This window comes from Dromiciops gliroides, chromosome 3 (genome assembly GCF_019393635.1).
Source record: "Dromiciops gliroides isolate mDroGli1 chromosome 3, mDroGli1.pri, whole genome shotgun sequence".
NCBI classification, from domain to species: Eukaryota; Metazoa; Chordata; class Mammalia; order Microbiotheria; family Microbiotheriidae; genus Dromiciops; species Dromiciops gliroides.
Window position 1 is genome coordinate 159,312,218 of NC_057863.1, and position 22,196 is coordinate 159,334,413.

General features: G+C 34.5%; 1 protein-coding gene across 1 annotated transcript in view; it reads left to right on the forward strand.

Annotated features, from left to right (window-relative positions):
* Positions 1-22,196, forward strand: part of PCCA (propionyl-CoA carboxylase subunit alpha) — a 496,164-nt gene that overhangs the window by 25,120 nt on the left and 448,848 nt on the right. Inside the window, 2 exon segments of the mRNA XM_043998838.1 lie at positions 113-160; positions 285-353. Coding sequence (XP_043854773.1) covers positions 113-160; positions 285-353 — 117 coding nt within the window.

Genomic DNA, 22,196 nt, shown 5'->3' on the forward strand with positions numbered 1-22,196 from the left:
TAACTGTATTTTACTAGACAATGGATTTTTAGTTTGTGTGTGTGGTTTGTATAGATGTACTTTAAAATTGTTCCATTTTCTAATATTTTGATTTTTCTTCTCCCATCTTTAGATTTTTGACAAACTTCTTATTGCTAATAGAGGAGAAATTGCTTGTAGGGTGAGTAGATTTTTAAGATGTTATTTTCTTTCTCCCCAAGGACTTATTTCTTATGAATTTTACCATTCTTAATCTCCTTTTTGTGAAGATACTAGTGTTAATAGTTAACTGTATTTCAAAATAGGTTATTAAGACCTGCAAGAAGATGGGCATCAAGACAGTTGCTATACATAGTGATGTTGATGCCAGTTCTGTAAGTATATTTTTTCCTTGAAAAAGAATTTTTGAATTGAACAGAATAACAGTTTTGCTTTATTCTTCTTTGCTTATTTTTCCTTGATGCAGCAGCTCTAGACCTGGAATCAGAAGATCTGAGTTCAAGTTTGGCTTCAAATGCTTATTAGCTGTGTGACCCTCAGCAAGGCACTTAATCTCTGTCTCAGTTTGTTCATCTGTAAAATGGGGTTAATAATAGCCCCTACCCCCAAGGGTGGTTTTGAGGATCAAATGAAATAATAATTGTAAAGTGCTTAACATAGTGCCTGCCACATAGTAAGCACTATATAAATATTAGTTATATTATTGTTATTGTTATTGTTATTACTGTGCTATCTTTAGTGGCTCAGAAAAAGTAGTAGTAGAAGATTCCTTCTTTTTGGTAGGTGGGTGGGGAGATCTTTGCCATTAATTTTTTTTACTTTTAAAAACTTGTGTAAATTTATTTTAATAGATTGTAATGTTGAGGAAAGGCCAACCCTCATAACATATGTTGGCTTTAGAAGATACTTAGCTATTTAAAAAAAATGTAAGAAGTCAGATTTGGGCTTGGATTTAGGCAAAGTTTATAAAAACTTTTACCTAAAGATTAGTCATATATTAGCACTGTTGTTTTACAGAACTGTATCCTGGGGTAGGATGCATGTAGCTTTATCTTACCTTACCATATTTTGCTGAGTTCTGAGATAGTAATCAGGGAGAAACAACAACATTAATTAAGAGTATATAGTGGGGCAGCTAGGTGGCTCAGTGGATAAAGCACCAGCCTGGATTTAGGAAGACCTGAATTCAAATCCAGCCTCAGACACTTGGCACTTACTAGCTATGTGACCCTGGGCAAGTCACTTAACCCCAATTGCCTCACCCCCCCCCCCCAAAAAAAAAGAGTATATAGTAGGGGCAGTTAGGTGGTGCAGTGAATGGCACCTGGGAGTCAGAAGGATCCAAGTTCAAATTCAACCTCAGACATTTGCTAGTTGTGTGTCCCTGCCCAAGTCACTTAAACCTGATTATCTCCTTTCTTCCTTTCACCCTCCGCCGCCCAACCCCCCCAAGAATAGTCAAACTGTGTTATTCCTGGTGGAACAATTGGATCATTAGGTAGCTTACTGGCCCAGCCTCTCCCTGTTCTTCAGGTGGTAGTCTTCCTCCAAAGGCCTTGGAGTATTTTTGGACATTTGCACAAGGATCCTGGTATCTTAGGGCCTCTCCCATTGTGGAGTCTTGTGTCCTGGGGTTTGAAGGTCTTATGTCTTGAGATCTGTTTACTACTTTCCTCTAAACTGAATTTGTCTTTTAAAAAGTTGATTTTGAGGGCAACTTTTGTGCTTTTTTTTTCTTAGGGCACATTTTGTGGGGCCCACTCTGGGTCCTAGAATACTAGTTTTGGCTTCATTGTTTTATAAAAGTATATTCCCCAAATATAATTATATAGTATTCCTCATGGGTTAAAATAATTATTCAACTTCAATAATTTTTTCCAAATCTATTTTCTTTTTTGTTTAGTTATATTCTTGTATAGAAATGTTTTATATTCATTTAGCATATCTCTCTTTTCCTTCTACTTGTCTCCACAGTACTGCTTAAATGCTTTATTCTGTTTTCTTCCATCTTTGCTAGAGTTTGGAATTCACTGAGGTATATGTAATTTCAGATAAGCACATTTATTGAATAGCTCTTTTACCTAGTTTTTATTTTCTGTAAGTTTATCAACACCAATCTTTAATACACATTTGTTTGGCTACCTGGTATATCTGTTCTTTTTTACTGATGTATTTGTCTGTTTATTGCCCAGGACCACACCATCTGAGAACTGCTTTGTAACATTTTAAATTTGGGAGTTCAAGACTATTTTCCTAAAGGCTGACATTTACTGGATAATAGCAGAAGCTACATAACTAGTGCTTATTGAGAGCAAAACCTTGCCTTTTCTGCCACTGTTATTTTTCCCTGGAAATGGAGGGGATTGGAGCATTTGTGTTCAAAGTTCCTCTGATGTGCACTTCTTACTGATTCAAGTCTTGCAGCAATTTGGCAGAATCCCCAAAACTCTTTAAAAAAGTAATCCATGACTGTATAATTTTTAGTGTTTTGTACACAAAAATTTAGTCATGCCATGAAGCATATCCAACTTTTATATACTATTCTTCCAGTATATTTCATTTCCTTACTTTTTCTTCCATTATTGAAACCGATAGGGGCGGCTAGGTGGCACAGTGGATAAAGCACCAGTCCTGGAGTCAGGAGTACCTGAGTTCAAATCCGGCCTCAGACACTTAACACTAGCTGTGTGGCCCTGGGCAAGTCATTTAACCCCAATTGCCTCACTAAAAAAAACCAAAACAAAACCAAAACAAACAAAAAAAAAATAAGAAACTGATAGTTACTTCTTCACTTGATAAAAAAGTACCCTAATCAGAACTGCTTTCCCTCTTTTTCTTTCTTACACTTTCTGTTAGAATAAGAAATAGGTGGGCAAGGGGAGAAGATAAGAATAGGGACATGGTAAAAAGAAAAGCTGAGGACAAACATAAGATAGAGGGAAGTTCACAAATAGTAATTAAAAATTTGAATGTGAATGGGATGAACTCAATCCATAAAACAAATGGATAGCTGAGTGGATTAAAAATCAGAAGCCTGTAATACAGTTGTTTATAAGAAACACATTTAAGAATGAGAGGTACATACAGAGTTGAAATGAAGAGTTGGAGTAGAATTTATTATGCTTTAGCTGATGCAGAAAAGGCAAGAGTGTTATGATCTCAGACAAAATTATGGCTGAAGTAAATTTAATTAAAAAGAGACTGTTTGATAAAAGGTATCATAGACAATGAAGCAGTATCAATATTAAACCTATATGCATTAAATACTATAGCATCTAAATTTTTAAAAGAAAAGTTAAATGAATTACAGGTGGAGATAATGTGGGGATTGATTTAATTGATCATGAGACATCTCAAAGAATTACAAGATTCAGTGACTCAGTTTCCCAAGTTTTATTGCAATACTGTGAGTGACCACAGGGAGGTGTCTCAGATAGGGGGAAGAAGAATAATTATATTTATAGTTGGAAAAAGTAGTAGGTTATCTGGGGGCGGCTAGGTGGTGCAGTGGATAAGCACTAGCCCTGGATTCAGGAGTACCTGAGTTCAAATCCGACCTCAGACACTTGACACTTACTAGCTGTGTGACCCTGGGCAAGTCACTTAACCCCCATTGCCCCGCCAAAAAAAAAAAAAAAAGTAGGTTATCTTCTAATTATCTTAATCTCCTCCTTGTGGGAGGTTCATGGGAAGTCTTATCTTAATTTGGACTTCCTGAGGTCCTAAGACAGCCTTCAAGGTGGGTATCTTCCTTGGAGGTGTGTTTTTGGAGTTTATACATCATTAGGTGAACCTAAGGACATATTTGGGCCTTTTTGCGTATGTTCCTAAAGACATGCTTAAACTTGTCAAAGCCAGAGGATCTCTGTTTATGATATCTCTTTACTTAAGGTCTGGTTTCTAGGTGTCCTGTCATCTAAGAATATTAATGGCTATTAATGGTTAATGGTCTCTAGTTACTGTCTCTGTTGATGGTGAAGGCTGACAGGGACAAACCCTCTTGGTTACTGTAAGAACACAAACCTTAGTTTCTCTGTTAATCTTTTTAGGTACTATTGATAAGGACTCAAGCCTCAGTTTATCTGTTAACCCCTTTTTGCCTCCTCTGTCAGAGAAAGTTAGTAGTACTATTATAGTGGAGGGCTTTAATCCTCCCCACACAGAACTAGATAAATCTAACCAAAAAATAAATAAGAAACAATTCAAGGAAGTGAATTGAATTTTAGATAAGCTAGATGTGATAGATGTTTGGAGATAATTGAATGGAGATAGAATAGAATAGAATGGAGATAGATATACCTTTTTCTCAGAGGTTCATGGATTTTTTTTACAAAGATTGACCATATATTAGTGTTTAAAAATTTTAGTTAAAAGCAGAAATACTAAAAGTTACCTTTTTAGATCAAAATATAATAAAAATTACATTTGATAAAGGACCAAAGAAGAGTTAGTTCTATCACAGTTGATCAACACATAATGTTGTTGATAGTGTGTACAATGTTCTCCTGGTTCTGCTCAAAAACTAATTGGAGATTAAATAACCTCATCTTAATGAGTGGATTAAAGGACTAATTACAGAAATCAGTAATTTCACTATAGAGAGTATGAATAGTGAGACAACATATCAAAACTTATGGGATATAGCAAAAGCAGTGATCAGAGGAAAATTTATACCTCTAAATGCTTATATCAGTAAAATAGAGAAAGAGCAGACCAATCAATTGGGTATACAATTTTTAAAAAAGCCTAGAAAAAGAACAAACTAAAAATCCCTAATTAAACACTAAATTGGAAATCCTAAATATTAAAGTTGAGATTAATAAAACCGAGTGAAAAAAATTTGAATGAATAAAACTAGGAGTTGGTTCTATAAAAAAACCCAATAAAATAGATAAATCATTGGTTAATATGATGAAAAAAATAGATAAGACCAAATCACTAGTATTAAAAATGAAAGGGGTGAATATAAGCTAATGGAGATGGAATTAAACAATTATAAGGAGTTATTTTGCCCAATTATATGCCAATAAATTTAACAATTTAAGTGAAATGGAAGAATATTTACAAAGATATCAATTGCTTAGATTAGCAGAAGAATAAATAGAATATTGAAATAGACCTATTTTTTAAAAAAAGAAATTGAACAGGTCATAAATGAGCTTCCTGCTAAAAAAGCACCAGGACCAGATGGATTTACAAGTGAGTTCTATCAAGTATTTAAAGATCAACTAATTCTAATATTAAAAAATTATTTGGGGGCAGCTAGGTGGCGCAATGGATAGAGCACCGGCCCTGGAGTCAGGAGAACCTGAGTTCAAATCCGGCCTCAGACACTTAACACTTACTAGCTGTGTGACCCTGGGCAAGTCACTTAACCCCAATTGCCTCACTAAAAAAAAAAAATTATTTGGAATAATAGACAAAGAAGGGATTCTACCAAATTCCTATTATGGAACAAATATGATACTGATACTTAAACCAGGAAGAATATGATCCTATTAAGAATACTTGAAAGCATAGGTATAAAAGGATTTTTCGTTAAAATGACAAGCAGCATCTACCTAAAACCATGAGCAACCATTATTTGTAATGGAGCTAGAACCTTTCCCAGTAAGATCAGGAGTCAAACAAGATGCCAATATTACTCAATATTATATTGGAAATCCTAGCAATTGCATTAAGAGAAGAAAAAGAAATAGAAGGAATCAGAATAGGGAATGAGGTAATAAAACTATCTTTTTGCAGATGATAAAATGATATACTTGGAAAATCCCAAATACCCAACTAAATAATTAGTTGAAATAATTAATGATTTTAGCAAAGTGGCAGGATATAAAATAAATCCACATAAAACACTAACATTTCTATATATCACAATCCCAATTAAATTACCAAAAAATATTTTGCTGAATTAGAAAAGATAATAAATTTCATTTGGAAGAACAAAAAATCAAGAATATCAAAGGAAATAATGGAAAAAATGTAAAGGAAGGAGGCTTAGTAGTACCAGATCTTAAAAGGCAATAATTATCAAAACTATCTGGTACTGACTAAGAAATAGAAGGGTAGATCAATAGAACATAGTGGACATACAATTTACAACAACAGCTAAACATAGTAACCTTGTATTTGATAATATAAAGACTTAAGATTTTGGGATAAGAATTCATTATTTGGTAAAATTGTTGGGAAAAATAGAAAGCAATATGGCAGAAACTAGGCATAGACCAATATCTCATACCATTTACCAAGTTAAGGTCAAAGTGGATACATGACTTAGATATAAAGAGAGATTTTACAAGAAAATTTGAAGAACATGGAAAATATTCTTTATGAGACTTATGGATAGGTGAACAATTTATGAATAAAAGAGTTTTCCTTGATAATTTCTTGAAAGATGTTTGACTATTTATTTGATTGTGGCTTTTGGGTAGTGATATATATATATATTTAATAGGTTATCTTGGGTTTTTTGTTTTGGTTTGGTTTGGTTTTTGTGGGGTAGTAAGGGTTAAGTGACTTTCCCAGGGTCACACAGCTAGTGTCAAGTGTCTGAGGCTGGATTTGAACTCAGTTCCTCCTGAATCCAGGGCTGGTGCTTTATCAACTGTGCCACCTAGCTGCCCCAGTCTAATATTTTAAACATTATCTTTCCTGCATCTATTTTCCAGGTCAGTTGTTTTTTCCAATGTGATATTTCACATTTTCTTCCATTTTAAAATTTCTTTCTTTTTTTTTTTTTTTTTAATTTTAGTGAGGCAATTGGGGTTAAGTGACTTGCCCAAGGCCACACAGCTAGTTAAGTGTTAAGAGTCTGAGGCCGGATTTGAACTCAGGTACTCCTGACTCCAGGGCCGGTGCTCTATCCACTGCGCCACCTAGCTGCCCCAGCAAAATTTCATTCTTTTAAAAAAATTTTTTGCGGGGCAATGAGGGTTAAGTGACTTGCCCAGGGTCACACAGCTAGTGTCAAGTGTCTGAGGTTGGATTTGAACTCAGGTCCTCCTGAATCCAGGACTGGTGCTCTTTCCACTGTGCCACCTAGCTGCCCCCCATTTTTTTATTCTTTCAATTTTGTTTTCTTGTTTCTTGATGTTTCTTAAAGTCATTAGCTTCCATTTGCCCAATTCTACTTTTTAAGGAGTTATTTTCTTCAGTGAGCTTTTGTGCCTCCTTTTCCATTTGGTCATTTCTGCTTTTTTTAGGACTTCTCTTCAGTGAATTTTTGCATATCTTTTCCCATTTGGCCAATTCTGCTTTTCAAGGCATTCTTATTTGGATTATTTTGCCTCTTTTATCATTTGGCCTATTTAGTTTTTAAGGTTTTATTTTTTCAGTATTATTTTGTGTTTCTTTTACCAAACTGTCAACTCTTTTTTTCCCCATAATTTTCTTGCATCACTCTCATTTTTATTTCCAATTTTTCCTCTTTTACTTTTACTTGATTTTTTTTTTTTTTGTGGGGCAATGGGGGTTAAGTGACTTGCCCAAGGTCACACATTTAGTAAGTGTCAAGTGTCTGAGGCCGGATTTGAACTCAGGACCTCCTGAATCCAGGGCCAGTGCTTTATCTACTATGCCACGTAGCTGTCCCCTTTACTTGATTTTAAAAATCATTTTTGAGCTCTTCCATGGCTTGAGATCAATTTGTATTTTTCTTTGAGGCTTCATATGTAGGCATTTTGATATTGTAGTTCTCTTCTGAATTTGTGTTTCATATACCCTGCTCTCATAGTAGTTTTCTATGGTCAGGGCTTTAAAAAATTTATTATTATTATTATTATTATTATTATTGTTGTGGTGCTCATTTTCCAGCCTATATTGTGGCTTTTAAAGTTCAGTTCTTCTCCTGGGGTACAGTGCTTACTTTCCCAAGCTTCTTTTACAGGGGGCCAGGAGGCTAGTCACTGTCTTTCTGCATGGAAGACTCTGGGGCTGGCAGTTTGCCTGCTGTGCTGGGGTCACCTGCCCTAGTCTAGCTGGATGTGCTGGGACTGTAGGGCCTTGGTCGCTGATCCATGTGAGGCTAGAGACCTCCTGCTGACTTGTCTGAAAACCACCCTCATTGGGCTGTACTCCCTTTTTACCCGTTTTACCCTTTTTCCCTTTCCTTCAGTCCTTCTGAGTTATTTTGGGCTGAAAAATTGTTTCACCCCATCCTTTTGTGTGTTCTGTCACTTTAGAATTCATTTTGGGGCATGATTTAAAGTTGTCTTGAGGGAAATTGGGGATAACTCAGGCAACTTCCTGCCTTTTCTTCACTATCTTGGCTCTTCCTCAACATATGATTCTTAATAGTCAGCCATTCACTTCTTTTTGTTGTTGATGAAAAGCTTCATATAACACCTCTCATATTTTGTAGAATTGCTTTTAGTGTAATAGAACTTCAGGATTTTGTTCATCTCTGTGATATTAAAGATGAGAAAACAGGCCTGGGCTATATAACTAGTTCATGGAAGAGACAGAAATAGGACCACTATCTCTTAACATCTAGTCTAGGACTGTTTCTACCATACCGCCTTATGATCTTGTAAGACATGTCTTTCAGGTTGATGTTTTTTAAAGAGAATAGCTTCTTTAGAAAACAAATAATAATGTTGATGGCTCATTTTGGGGGCTATAGTAATTTGTGACTGAAAAACAACTGAACAACAACAAAATAGGAAATAAAAATATTGGGCAGCTAGTATATAGAGTGCTGAGCCTGGAGTCTGAAAAACTCATCTCCTTAAGTTTAAATCTAGCCTCAGACACTAGCCTGTGTGACCTTGTACAAGTCACTTAACCCTTTTTGCCTCAGTTTTCTCATCTTAAAAATGAGCTAGAGAAGGAAATGGGAAACCACTCTAATATCTTTGCCAAGAAAACCCCAAATGGGGTCATGAAGAATGGGACATGACTGAAACAACTCAACAAAATTTCTTAATTAAAAACTTAGCTTTTTTTTTTAAGCTCATCAGCATCAGTCACAATATTTAGAAAAATGATTGATTTAATGATCCTCACTACTAGGAAGCAGAATAACCTTAAGGTTTAGGTATGTTATGTAGAAATTGGCAACCACAATTAAATTTTAAATCAGGTTTTTTTTGTTTGTAATGTCTATTTTGGCTGCTTTGAATTTTTCTTCAGTTAGTTGAAATAAACTCATTAATGTACATTTCATTCTTTTTTTTTTAGTGAGTAATGAGTAACTTTTTCCCACATTAAGGAAATATTTGGCAAATATTTCCTGCCCTAGAATTAGGTTAACTTTTTAATTTTGATTCCTGATGTTATAGTTTGATCTTGACTTTCTAAATTCTGATCTCTTTCCTGCCTTAACTGCCCCATGTCACTTTTCTCTACCCTTTGCTGATGTGCAAAACTTTATAGGTTGTCCTGCATTTGTCTTCCATTGACTGATGGATATTTTATCTCAGAGTTAGTGTTCTGGGACCCTGATCCTCTTTCTGGCTCTTTCTACCAGAACTCTTTCTTAATCCCACTCAAGCTCCCGGTATGACATATTTAGTAATAGTTCAGCTAGATCAAGGGTTCTGAGTCTGTATTATATCACAGATTTGTTTTTAAAAATATTTGACAGCTTTCAATATTACCAATTTCTTTCCTTCTTTATTCATATACATTTTATTATATACATTTAATACATTTTTATATACATTCCCATTTTGAGAAGGCATCTATAGGCTTCACCAGTCTGTCAAAGGGGATCTATCACTTAAAAAAAGGTTAAGAACCCCTGAGCAGTTTTATTTAGCTATTTGAAGCATAATTGGAATAATTTAATTTAGTTGCATAACAGTAACATAACATAACAGTAAGTAATATTTTTGTAACTTTATGAAAGTGCTCTCAGCAGGGGGCCCCTGGTAATAATATTCTCACACTTCCCTCTGTGCTTCATTAAGAAACAGGGTTTTGGGGGCAGCTAGGTGGCGCAGTGGATAGAGCACTGGCCCTGGATTCAGAAGGACCTGAGTTCAAATCCAGCCTCAGACACTTGACACATACTAGCTGTGTGACCCTGGGCAAGTCACTTAACCCCAATTGCCTCACTAAAAACAAAACAAAACAAAACAGGGTTTCCTTAAATGGAGCAATAACTTTACAGATACTTATAGCTAACAATGTAAAGGGAATGAAAAGAGAGAAAAGAAATTGAGCATTTGACCATTGACAAAAACTAAAGGGGCCCTTTAGTAGGTGGACATTACAAACAAAAACTAAAGGGGCCAGTCCTCTTTAGGAGGTAGACATTACTAATAGTGTATGCAGTGGGAAAAGGAAAACAGGTAAATGTCCATTTAAGTCTTTGGAAGTCTTTTCTCAGATGATTCTTGGGATGTCCTCTGGGTATAGTTGTAGAGTGAGAATCTTTCAGGTGTGGATGCTGATGATTAGCTAGAAAGTCTCAGCTGGAGAGTTTCAGGTGTGGTTATAAAGTCTCTCAGGTGTTTCAGATACTGATAATCAGCTAGAAAGTTTCCTACCAAATTGATCTTAACACAACTTTAAAAAATTTTGCCAATAACCAAATCAAACAATGAGTGTTCTCAAAAACATGCCTAAAGAAATTCAGAATCTTTTAGAGATATAATAAAAACAAAAATTGAATTCTCTCCTTTTTTTTTTTTTAAACTGTAGGGGGCAGCTAGATGGCGCAGTGGATAGAGCACCGGCCCTGGAGTCAGGAGGACCTGAGTTCAAATTCGGCCTCAGACACTTAATACTTACTAGCTGTGTGACCCTGGGCAAGTCACTTAACCCCAACTGCCTCACTAAAAAACCAAAACAAAACAAAACCAAAAAACTGTAAACCCTCCTGTGGAGAATAAATTGAGAAGATAATTGTGATATTAATACAACTGATAACCAATGCCAAGGCCAAATTCAACATTGTATCCATCATGGCATCTGAGATAATTATGGGGTTACCATAAAAGAACAAAGAAGGAAGAGAAATGAGCATTGCCAAACTTTGTGGCTCTGCAGACACCAAATGCTGTATGTTGAGGGGAAACTGAGTCAGGCTTAATCAGATGCATAGGATTGAGATATCCATGGCATCAGGCATATAGGAGAGGGAATGGAAGTCAGGTGTAGAATGAGAGAGCATAGCCTGGTTGTCTAGTGCTATGTGGGGGAAAATTAAACCAAGAGAATCCAACCTCAACTCTTGCCAATAGCTGTTCTCTTGGTCTTTCTCAAGGCAGTGCAGTACCTGGACTTTGTGCATGTCTCCCCTTCTGTGACAGTTCATTGCCTGCTCTTCTTTGTATTCCTCTCATGGATAGCTGGCATCTTGGCTGTTCTGATCAGATAACTCAGAATAAAGGCAATTAATGTCTCAAATGGTAAATTCCCATAATCCAAGTCTCATGGATTTAACAATTGAGAATAATGATGACAGCAAAAAAAGTGAATTTGCTTTGACTCAGAATATAATATATAATATGCAATAATTCCAAATAACTTTTTAAAAGCTAAGTATACAATTACCTTTGTGAAAAATCAGAACATATTTTAATATAGGTTCAAACTGACCAAGTGTTAACATGATTCCCCCCCCCCCCACATACACACTTGTCTGATTAACCAGGCTAAAGTTAGAAGAGGGTTACTTAGAAGGTTAAAGAAACCCATTTCAAATTTTTAAAGGGAAGCAAGTACTTAGCAATTAGCAGGTATTTTGAAATTTGAAGGGACAGGCACATAAAATCAATGAAAAAATAGAAGAAAATAAATTTCTTACCCAACTTGTTTTGCAGTGAAGACCAGAAAATTGAGGGTTCGAGTCATCCCCTCTGGCTTGCCAAAACTATATTCTCACAGCAGTAACTAGCTGAGTGGTGCCATTGGACTTGAAAGCAGGCAAATCTGAATTCAAATTCTGCCTCAGTCATTTACTAGTTGTGTGACTCTGGGCAAGTCATTTAACCTCTTACATCCTCAGTTTATATAGAAAATGAGGATAATTAGTATTTATTTTAAGGATCAGATGAGATAACATATTAATCCTAGGTATGACAATGGGGCAGTTTGATATGGTACAGTGGATAAAATGCTAGGAACTGAGGCAAACAGGGTAAGTGACTTCCCCAGGGTCACAGAGCTAATAAGTGCCTCAGTTCCTCATCTGTAAAATGAGCTGGAGAAGGAAATGGCATACCACTCCAACTATCTTTGCCAAGAAAACCCCAGATGGGGTCACAAAGAGTTGGACATAACTGAAAACGACTGAACAACAGATGATTGAGATGATGATGATAATAATATTGTTAAAGCCAAAGTGAAAAACTACTTGTCCATAAGGAGCTCCATTTTACTAAGGGATGGTGTTATAAGATGTAAACAGATAAGTTATACATTTGAGGAAGTAGAGTCATGGTGGTGGGAATGACAAGCTTAAAAAATACTTGGCAAGCAGTTCAAATGAGTAAAGTCATCCTTAGGGCATTTAAGAATGAAACTGGAAGGAGAATAAAAACAGATGAATAATCTATCAGTATATATTTTTATAGTAACGATGGATAGACCGACAGACTATGGGAGGCAGTGAGGGTTAAGTGACTTGCCCAGGGTCATATAGCTAGTGTCAAGTGTCTGAGACCAAATTTGAATTCAGGTCCTCCTGAATCCAGGGCTGGTGCTTTATCCACTGCGCCACCTAGCTGCCCTCTGAGCATTTCTTTTAATGATTCCATATTTCTCTCTGAAACAAAGGCCCATATTATTACTATTTTGTAGAGGGATAAGATTTGTATTTAATATCAGAGAACAGTGCTAGTAGCAATAGGTGAGAATTACAAAGAGGTAGATTCAAGTTCCCTATAAAGAAAAAAACCTTTTAAACAAAGGGAGATATCTCAAAGTTGAATGAGCAACCTAAGAAATTTTTTACTGTTTGTAGTACATATTACTTCTTTTTTACTACCCTAATTGGATTTAAAAAATTTTAATAAACATTTTTGTTGAAAGTTTTGAGTTCCAATTTCTATTCCTCCTTTCCTCTCTCCCCTTCCCTCCTTGAGGTGGTAAGCAATCAGATATAGAATACCATTATTCTTTTGCTGATATTGTATAGCTGTGAACAAGTGTCTAAAGAATTGAAATTGAGAATTATCCAAAGGGATGTGGTGAAGCATATGATAGGTATGAGCAGGCCAGTATTATAAAGTAGCATCAAAGAAATATTTCACTAGGAAAAAGATGGGCTAGTCAAGTGAGGGACAGTTAACATATTCTTTTTGTTTGTAAACAATGTCTAGAAGTCTAGTTTAGCTTACTTGGTTTACTCAGTCTTCTAGCCTAATTCCTGAATTAGGATTTTGTGTTAATGCTAGACTTGGTTCACTTTTGGAGGGAATGTTGGCATCTTAAATAAGACCCTGATCTATATTATCCTGATTAATATTATCTGTGTCCAACAGTTGGATTCTGTGGGTATTAAGTAGTTTTTTAAGGATTTTAGGGGACACTTAGGTCAGGCAATCACAGACTTTAAAAAAGTCTTGAGCTCATTTCTAGGGCACAGTTTGATTGCTGCTCTTTTGGCCTAAGCTTTGCAGTCACTGGACTTCTGTTTGGGTCTTTGTAGCACCACTCTAGGCAATGAATCTATAGGCTCCTTCCTGGTCCCCACAGTTTGAAGTCCCTGTCCTTGTTGTTCTCTTCTTTTAGGTTGAGAAGTTTCTCTCAGCTGCTGTAACCCAAATCTACAGGCTGAATTCAGCTCCATGGTCAGAGAGACAGAACTGTGGGTATACATACCCATGTTCTACAGTTCCTATGCTGATTGCCCTCCCATGGGCTGAATCCATTATCTTGCTTTGAGATACAGTGACTGAACTGTAGGTCAATCCTTAGTTCTTGTCCTAGTCTCTGATTTTCTTTCTCTCTTTTTACCCCTTGTTTAAGTATCATTACCATATTTGTTTCTTTTCCTGTTATTCCACATCATTTATTTAATATTGGAATTAGTTGATCTTTAAATGTTTGGTAGAATTCACTTATAAATCCATTAGTTCCTGATGCTTTTTTCTTAGAAAGCTCATTTATGGTCTGTTCAGTTTCTTTTTTTTCTAAATAGACTTATTTGGATATTCAAGTTCTTCCTCTGTTAACCTAGGCAGTTTATATTTTTGTAAATATTCTTTCATTTCACTTAAATTGTTAAATTTATTGGCATATAATTGGGCAAAATAACTCCTTATAATTGCTTTGATTTCATATTCATTAGTGGTATATTCACCCTTTTCATTTTTAATACTAGTGATTTGGTTTTCTTCCCTTTCTTTAAAAATAAAATTAATCAACAATTTATCTATTGGTTTTTTCATAGAATCAACTTCTAGTTTTATTTATTAATTCATTGGTTTTTCTTACTCGATTTTATTAATCTCATCATTCATTTTTAAGATTTCCTATTTGGCATTGGAGATTTTAAATTTGTTCTTTTTCTAGTTTTTCTAATTGCATACCCAATTTATTGGTCTGTTCTTTATTTTATTAAGCATTTAGTGATATAAATTTTTCTCTGATTGCTGCTTTTACTGCATTCCATAGGTTTTATCATGTTGTCTTATTGTCATTCTCTTTAATGAAATTACTGTTTATATGATTTGTTCTTTAACCCACTCATTCTTTAAGATTACTTTGTTTAGTTTCCAATTAATTTTTAATCTGTTTCCATGGTCCCTTATTAAGTATAATTTCTATTGCATTATAATCTGAAAAGGATTTATTGAATATAAAGTTTTTGTTCCCTAATAGATAGTCAGTTTTTTAAGGCATGATGTACTGCTGAGAAAAAGGTGTATTTTTTTTTTTTTGTGGGGCAATGAGGGTTAAGTGACTTGCCCAGGGCCACACAGCTTGTAAGTGTCAGGTGTCTTAGGCCGGATTTGAACTGAGGTCCTCCTGAATCCAGGGCTGGTGCTTTATCCACTGCGCCACCTAGCTGCCCACCATTTAATTCTTCTTCTTTTTTTTTTTTTTAGTGAGGCAATTGGGGTTAAGTGACTTGCCCAGGGTCACACAGCTAGTAAGTGTTAAGTGTCTGAGGCCGGATTTGAACTCAGATACTCCTGAATCCAGGGCCAGTGCTCTATCCACTGCGCCATCTAGCTGCCCCTATTTAATTCTTTATAGATATCTATCATATTTAGCTTATTTAAGATTCTATCCACCTTCCTTATTTCTTTCTTTCTTATATTTTTGGTTATATTTATTTAATTCTGAGAGGGGAAGGTTAAACTCTGCTACTATTGTAGTATTACTATTTCCACCTGTTATTCATTTAATTTTTCTTTTAAAATTTTAGATCCTATAGCATTTGGTGCATATAAGTTTAGTATTGATTTTGCTTCTTTTTTTCTGGTACCTTTTATCATAATATAATTTCTGTTTATTTTTCACTTAAATCTCTTTTAGCTTTAACTTTGTCTAGTAAATAGAAAATCTAAACAACACAGTCTTAGAGAATTTGAGAGCCAAAAGTGAATTCTTGCAGCAAATGGATTTGTAAGCACAATGTACCATTATTTAAAGAACAAATAGTCCTGATGCTATATAAGCTGTCTTCGAAAATAGGCTATGTAGCAACAGAAACAACATAGTTTTAGACAAACTGTAGCATTCATTGAAAAGAGCTTGGTCTTGGTTAAATGGAAAAAGCACTGGCTCTGGAATAAGAGAACCTGAATTCAAATCATGCTTCTGGTACTTATTTCCTATGTGGTTTTTAGGGAAGCCATAGCTTACTTGGGCCTCAGTTTCCCCCTTTATAAAATGAATAGATGGAGTAGATGGTTTCTGCGACCCTTCTACGTTTATCTCTAGGATCGTGTATTTAAAAAATCCAGAAGAATAGTCCTTAATATGATAAATAGCATTGTAATGGAGACCCACTTAAAAAGCCTTTCTATTAAGATTGGAGTGAAGCAAAGATATCCCTGTGAATACCGTTATTAGATAGTTTGGGTAAGACTATAAGACAGAATCATTTGAGGGAGTAACCATAGACAAAGGTGGAGGGGGAGGGATTCTCTTTCTTTATGGGTGTAGATGGTTTACTTACAGAATCCTTGGAAAAAAAAAGATTTATTTGAAATATACAATAAATTCAGGAAAGCCTTATTAAGGGTTTATTAAACCTCAAAAAAAAAATCTACCTTTTCATATATTAAATATTTTTTTAAAATTTACTCAAAATGCATAAATAATCTAGGAATGAATTTCATGAGGCATTTGGGACTTAGATGAGCACAACTATAAAATACCCTTTATAGAAATAAATGAAGACTTTGAAGAAATCGAAGGCTTAGGGTTAAGTCTTGCCAATATAAACATGATATCTAAATTTACTTAACAGTTCACTTCACCATCAATCATACTATCAAAGGATTATTTTATAAAACTTGGTAGGGGCAGCTAGGTGGCGAAGTGGATAGAGCACCGGCCCTGGATTCAGGAGTACCTGAGTTCAAATCCGGCCTCAGACACTTAACACTTACTAGCTGTGTGACCCTGGGCAAGTCACTTAACCCCAACTGCCTCACTTTAAAAAAAAAAAAGTTTGGTAAAATTAACCTAGAGGAGCAAAAGTTCAAGAATCTCAAGGTAAATGATGAAAATAAAGTAGAAGTGAATGTTCTAGGATTACCAAATTTCAAATTGTAGTATGAAGTAGTAATTAGAATTATCTGATACTGTTTAAAAAGAAGAAAATTTTATCAGCAAAACAGATGAGGTAAGCAAGAACTAGCAATTGAATACAGTAGTTTCATATTCAGTAAAGCCAAACACATATGTTGGGATAAGGGAACTCCCTGTACCACAAGAACTCTTGGGAAATTGAGAAAACTATTTTGGCAGAAGAAGGTAGGGAGCAAAGATAAGAATAAGGGCAAAATGATTGGGTTCCCTGAAAATAAGCAATTAAAAATCACAAACATAAATGTGAATGAGATCTCACCCATTAAACAGAAGACAAGTAGAAGAATGGATCAGAAATCAAAAAGTCCACAAGAAAGTCTTCAAAAGAAACATACTTGAAACAAAGATTTACAAAGATTTTAAAAGAAGGGACTAGAAAATCTATTATGTTTCAGGCAAACTCAGGAAAGTAAGGGCAACATTCATGATCTCAGACAGGGGCACAGTAAAAATAGACTTAATTACAAGAGATTAAAAGGGAAATTTATATTATACTTAAAGGTGACAGACAGTACATTAGTATCAATAATTAAGGTATATGCACTGAATTGAAAGGAAAAGTTAATCGATTTATAGTGAAAAAATAAGAAGCAAAAGTATAACAGTTGGGGTCTTCAATCTACCCTTTTTGTACCTAGAAAAATTTTACGAAAATATAAACAAGAAAAAGTTAAGGATATGAATAGGCTTTTAGAATGGATAGATCTCTGGAAAAAATTGACTAGGAATAGAAAAAGAGGATCCATAATTCTCAGCTATAGATGGTACTTATACATGAGTTGAGAAAGCTTGCAAGAGTTGTTTATACCAATGGAGCTCTGAATTACTATATGATAAAAGTCCTGATGATGATGATGTTGGCGTTTCACTTTTAAGTTATGCTTTATGGTTTACAAAGTTTTTTCCATGCAATACTTTGACAGAGACCGTTTCATAAATAGTAGGGTTCCTATTTTGTGGATCAGGAAATTGATCTTCAGGAAATTTAACTTGCTTTTGGTAGTTATGGCAAAACTAGAATTTGGGTTCTCTGACTACATAGATGCAATGTGGTTTCAATGTGATCCGTAAGAATATAAGAATAGTATCTTAAAGTTTTCAGGGTGCTTAATATACATTTTTACTTGATTCTCACAATAATTGTGAAGTAAATGCTACTTTTATAGATGAAGAAACTGAATCTGAGAGAAGTTAAGTGACTTAGATTCAGATAGCTGGTGAATCTATGACTTGAGGTGTGAGCCTAAGTTTTTCTGACACCAGCTGGTGTAGTCCATTGGACTACATTGTGCTGGTAACAGAAGCCAAGTTGCTTCAGACTCTTCGTGGAAAATGAATTCTCAGGCTTTTTTATTTCTTAGCCAGTGGGTTGCCCAAATATAGATTCTGTTTTCTTGTTTCAAAGAAGTAAGTCTGAAACTAAAAAGAAAACCAAGGAGGAAGCCTTTATGGATAAAGAAGGTGAATTTCAATCAGTGAGATTAAATTTCTAATATGAGCTGCTGTATTGTTTTCATTTACTTTTTTTGTTGTAAGCCATAACAAAATTCCCTTTATTGATCTATTTTATTAATGATGGTTTTGTATAAACTTTTCATATGGAGCAGACTTTTTCTATGTAAAACTTGAAAATATTTTAAAAATTAATAAATATTTAACACCTATTATATACCAGGCATATGCTAGCTGTGTGATCCTATGCAAGTCAGTTAATCCTGTTTTCCTCAGTTTCCTCATCTCTGAAATGAGATGGACAAAGAAATGGAAAACCTCTCTAGTATCTTTGCCAAGAAAACCCCATTGGGGGGGGTAAGATACCACTTAATATATGGTGTCTTGCAAAGGGGGTCACAAAGTGTTGGATACTACTGAAATGACTGAACAATATGTGCCAGATACTGTGCTAAAACTTGGCCTGTGTGAGGAAAAGCTTCTAGAGCCCATTATCTAGACTTTTTATAGACAAAATTACAGAAGTGGCCAAAATAAAACAGGTTATCTCGTAAGGGGAAGTCTTAATGTAGAGTCTAGATGACAACTTGATGGGGTTGCTGTAAAAGGAATTCTTACTCAGTGTTAGTTGTTAGGTCACTTAAATCTTTAGCTTTCTATGAATTGAAAGCATAAGCCTGAGTAAAGTTGGTGTTTTTCTTGAAAAAACCTTGTAGGGGGCAGCTAGGTGGTACGGTGGATAAAGCACCAGCCCTGGATTCAGGAAGACTTGAGTTCAAATCCAGCCTAAGACACTTGACACTTAGTAGCTGTGTGACCCTGGGCAAGTCACTTAACCCCCATTGCCCCGCAAAAAAAAAAAAAGAAAAGAAAAGAAAAAGAAAAAACCTTGTATACAAATGTTCTGTGCCAATATAACATTGACCCCTTTTGGGTGGAAAATTATTTGAAAGTTGAAAAAAATTATTGATTTCTCAACGTAAACTTGAAAGTACACATACTCCTAAATGAGAGAATGTTAAATTATTAAGATGGACTAAAACACAGTTTTAAAAATAATTAAAGAAAAAATAGTGTTGCTACATTTATTTCAAAACTCAACATTTTTTTTTTCAGGATGACTTCACTTGTTTAAAAGAGTGCTATATCTTTAATTGTGAGAAAATATTTTCTTGCAAAACTTGTTCTCTTTTAAACATGTTTTCACTTTATGTTTATACAACAAATACATGGTAAAATTAGAAATATTTTATATTTCTCATATTAAAACAAAACTGAAATTCATGAAAGTATCTGTTGACACTCATATCTTGCCCTGCCAGCCTGCTGTTTGGAATATGATTCCTGGTGTGTATTGTACTCTTAGCCCTAGGATTCAATAATGAGATTGAGTGGTATCTTGCATGAGCACTCCTAGATGATTGACAGTGAGGTAAAGTGAATCATCACTTATCAAGATATTATCATGCCTACCCTTGATAATTTCTCCCTGCTGTCTGGGGATGCAGTGAGGACAGAGATGACTTTGTGATGTCGAAGTAATTAGTGTATGTTGGTTTCCAGCTGAACAAACTAGAAGCTAATGATCAGGTAAATGAAGATGGAGCTCATTAGTATAGGCAAAGGTACAAGGACCTTAGGGAAGAACTTATCAAAATTTTATGGGGTGGTTATAATATCTTAAATGTTATCTGTCTGCATGTGGAGGTTAAAGTAATTTAAAAGTAAAAATGTCACAATACTTATTTCTTAGGTTCTGGATTATTATAGAATTAAAATCTTACTAATTTCACAAAATCTAGTAACCACATGGTTTACAACTAAAACTGTTACTTCCTCATAAATTAAAAACAAAAATCTGACTAATAATTTTTTAACTTAGTTGATCACTGAAAAATTATATAAAATTCCTATTTTCAAAATAGGGTATTCTATTTGTGTATAGCTGGAAGGATGTATGTAAATTACTTTTTCTTAATTCAGTTTTTAAGAAAATACAGAATACTTTAAGATGATGGTGGTTATTATGGTCATTAGGATAGGAAAATTTTAATTCATTCATATAGGTGTCAGTATTCAGTGTAGCAATGAAGTTTTAGAATTAGTTCCTTAAAGTCTGGTATTAAGGAGTTTGTAGTACTAATTACAGTAGTACTTATGTGGAGGCAATAATTGGTTTTATTAATCTGATTTTGGTATTTGGAGCCTTTCAGTAATTAGGCACAGGTTTTTCAAATAGTATTTTTGCTTCAGAACTCAATAATGCTCATAAAATGCTAAAAAAAAATGCCTTTAGTAACCTGAATTGTTTGTTTCACTTTTGCCTTTTTACCTGTCTAAGGCCAGGACAGTAATGCCTGGTACATAATAATAGGTGCTTGTTGATTTATTTCAGAGGTGTGTGTGTGTGTGTGTGTGTGTGTGTGTGTGTGTGTATATATGTAGGACAATGCAGTACTTAGGTCCCCAAATCTCTTTAAACCATTAGAATTTTTAGTATTGGGACTTAATTTCATTTTTTCCTATTTCTTTACTTTTTTTCTTTTTAATTCTTTCTTTTGTACAAAATTATTTCAAAAACACCTTGCCTATAATAATAATTATTATTTTTATCATCTCTAGCTTGAATTCCATCTCCCCCCATATTTGGGTAAACCTGAGTAGGTTAGGATCCTTGGTAGGAATTTGTCTACATTAATATGTCTCATCAGGGACATTATATTTAATTGGAGATCCTGTGGTATAGTAGCAGGAGGCTGAAGGGAATTATTTAGCATTAGCAATGGCTCGTCTGGGAGTTGTGCACTAATCAAGGAACTTGTGTGTTAGCTGTGGGGATGATGGGAATTATGACGATTATGACATGTTAACATGTCTGTATGAGAACTGGACAGGCAATGAGTTAATCAAGAAGTATATTAAATGGCTCCCATGCTGGTTCATTATTATCTACTATAGTATCTGTCAAGTTGGGTATTTTAAAAATACAATTATTATTATCAGATTCAGCCAGTCAGCTAAATTTCTTTGTTTAAATGAAGCACTGTTAAATTGCCCTATAGACACATATTGAAATATATTACAAAAGTTTTAGAGAAAATAGGGTTTGTACTTGAAAGATAAGTGTATTTTACAGTTTCATATGTAGTAACATTTAAAAGTCAACCTTTCAACCCCAAGGGTTTTATATTTTAATTGTATAGTCTTGTTCAGATGTTTGTCTCAAAAAATTGATTTAGGTCTATTTATTCTGCTAAAATGTTTGAATTAAAAATAACTTATAAATTCTAACCTTTTCATGATGAAAAACTATTTCAAATATTTCAGTGAGATATTAATATTTAACACTTGGAAAGTATAGACAAATCAAAGTAGTAATCTCTTCTATCATCAAAACGTTTCAAACTCTGCAAAAAAGAAAATTCTTTTAGCTTTAGTGGGTGGTCTGTTTATATGCTACGTAAACTTGTTCTGTACCCAGCATGTTTAGAGTCATCTATTTCATATTTGTCATGAAAATATCAGTTAGAAATTCTAGAAATGTGCATATTTTGAGGAAATGGAACTAATAAATTGACTTCATTTAAAAAAATAAATTGAAATGCTGCATAAATCCATGAGCAGACTGGATTATATCTGTAACTTATGAGTTACTATACAGATGAGCACACACATTTTTTATTATTGCAAGCACTGCCAAATTTAATAAAACTTTCTCCCAAACTGTGACCTTCATGTATTAACTTAATTAAAGCAATATCATGGATATACTCAAAGTGTTAATCTGTAGGAGGTTGTTATTGAAATCCATTATCTATGGAGTCAGTATTAGTGGTCAGCAACATCAGAAGTAAAATTGCAACTAAGACCCTCCCATGGGTGCTGTGAGCTCAGCAGGTTAAACTGTCAAAAACTGTCAAAGCTTCTTAAAGTACTGATAGTTTAAGCCCCCTGCTGTTATAGGTAAACCAATCATTCCCCATCAGCAGGGACTATGACTTTATTTAGTAAGAAAAAAAAATTAAATGCTAACAGGAAAAAAAAAA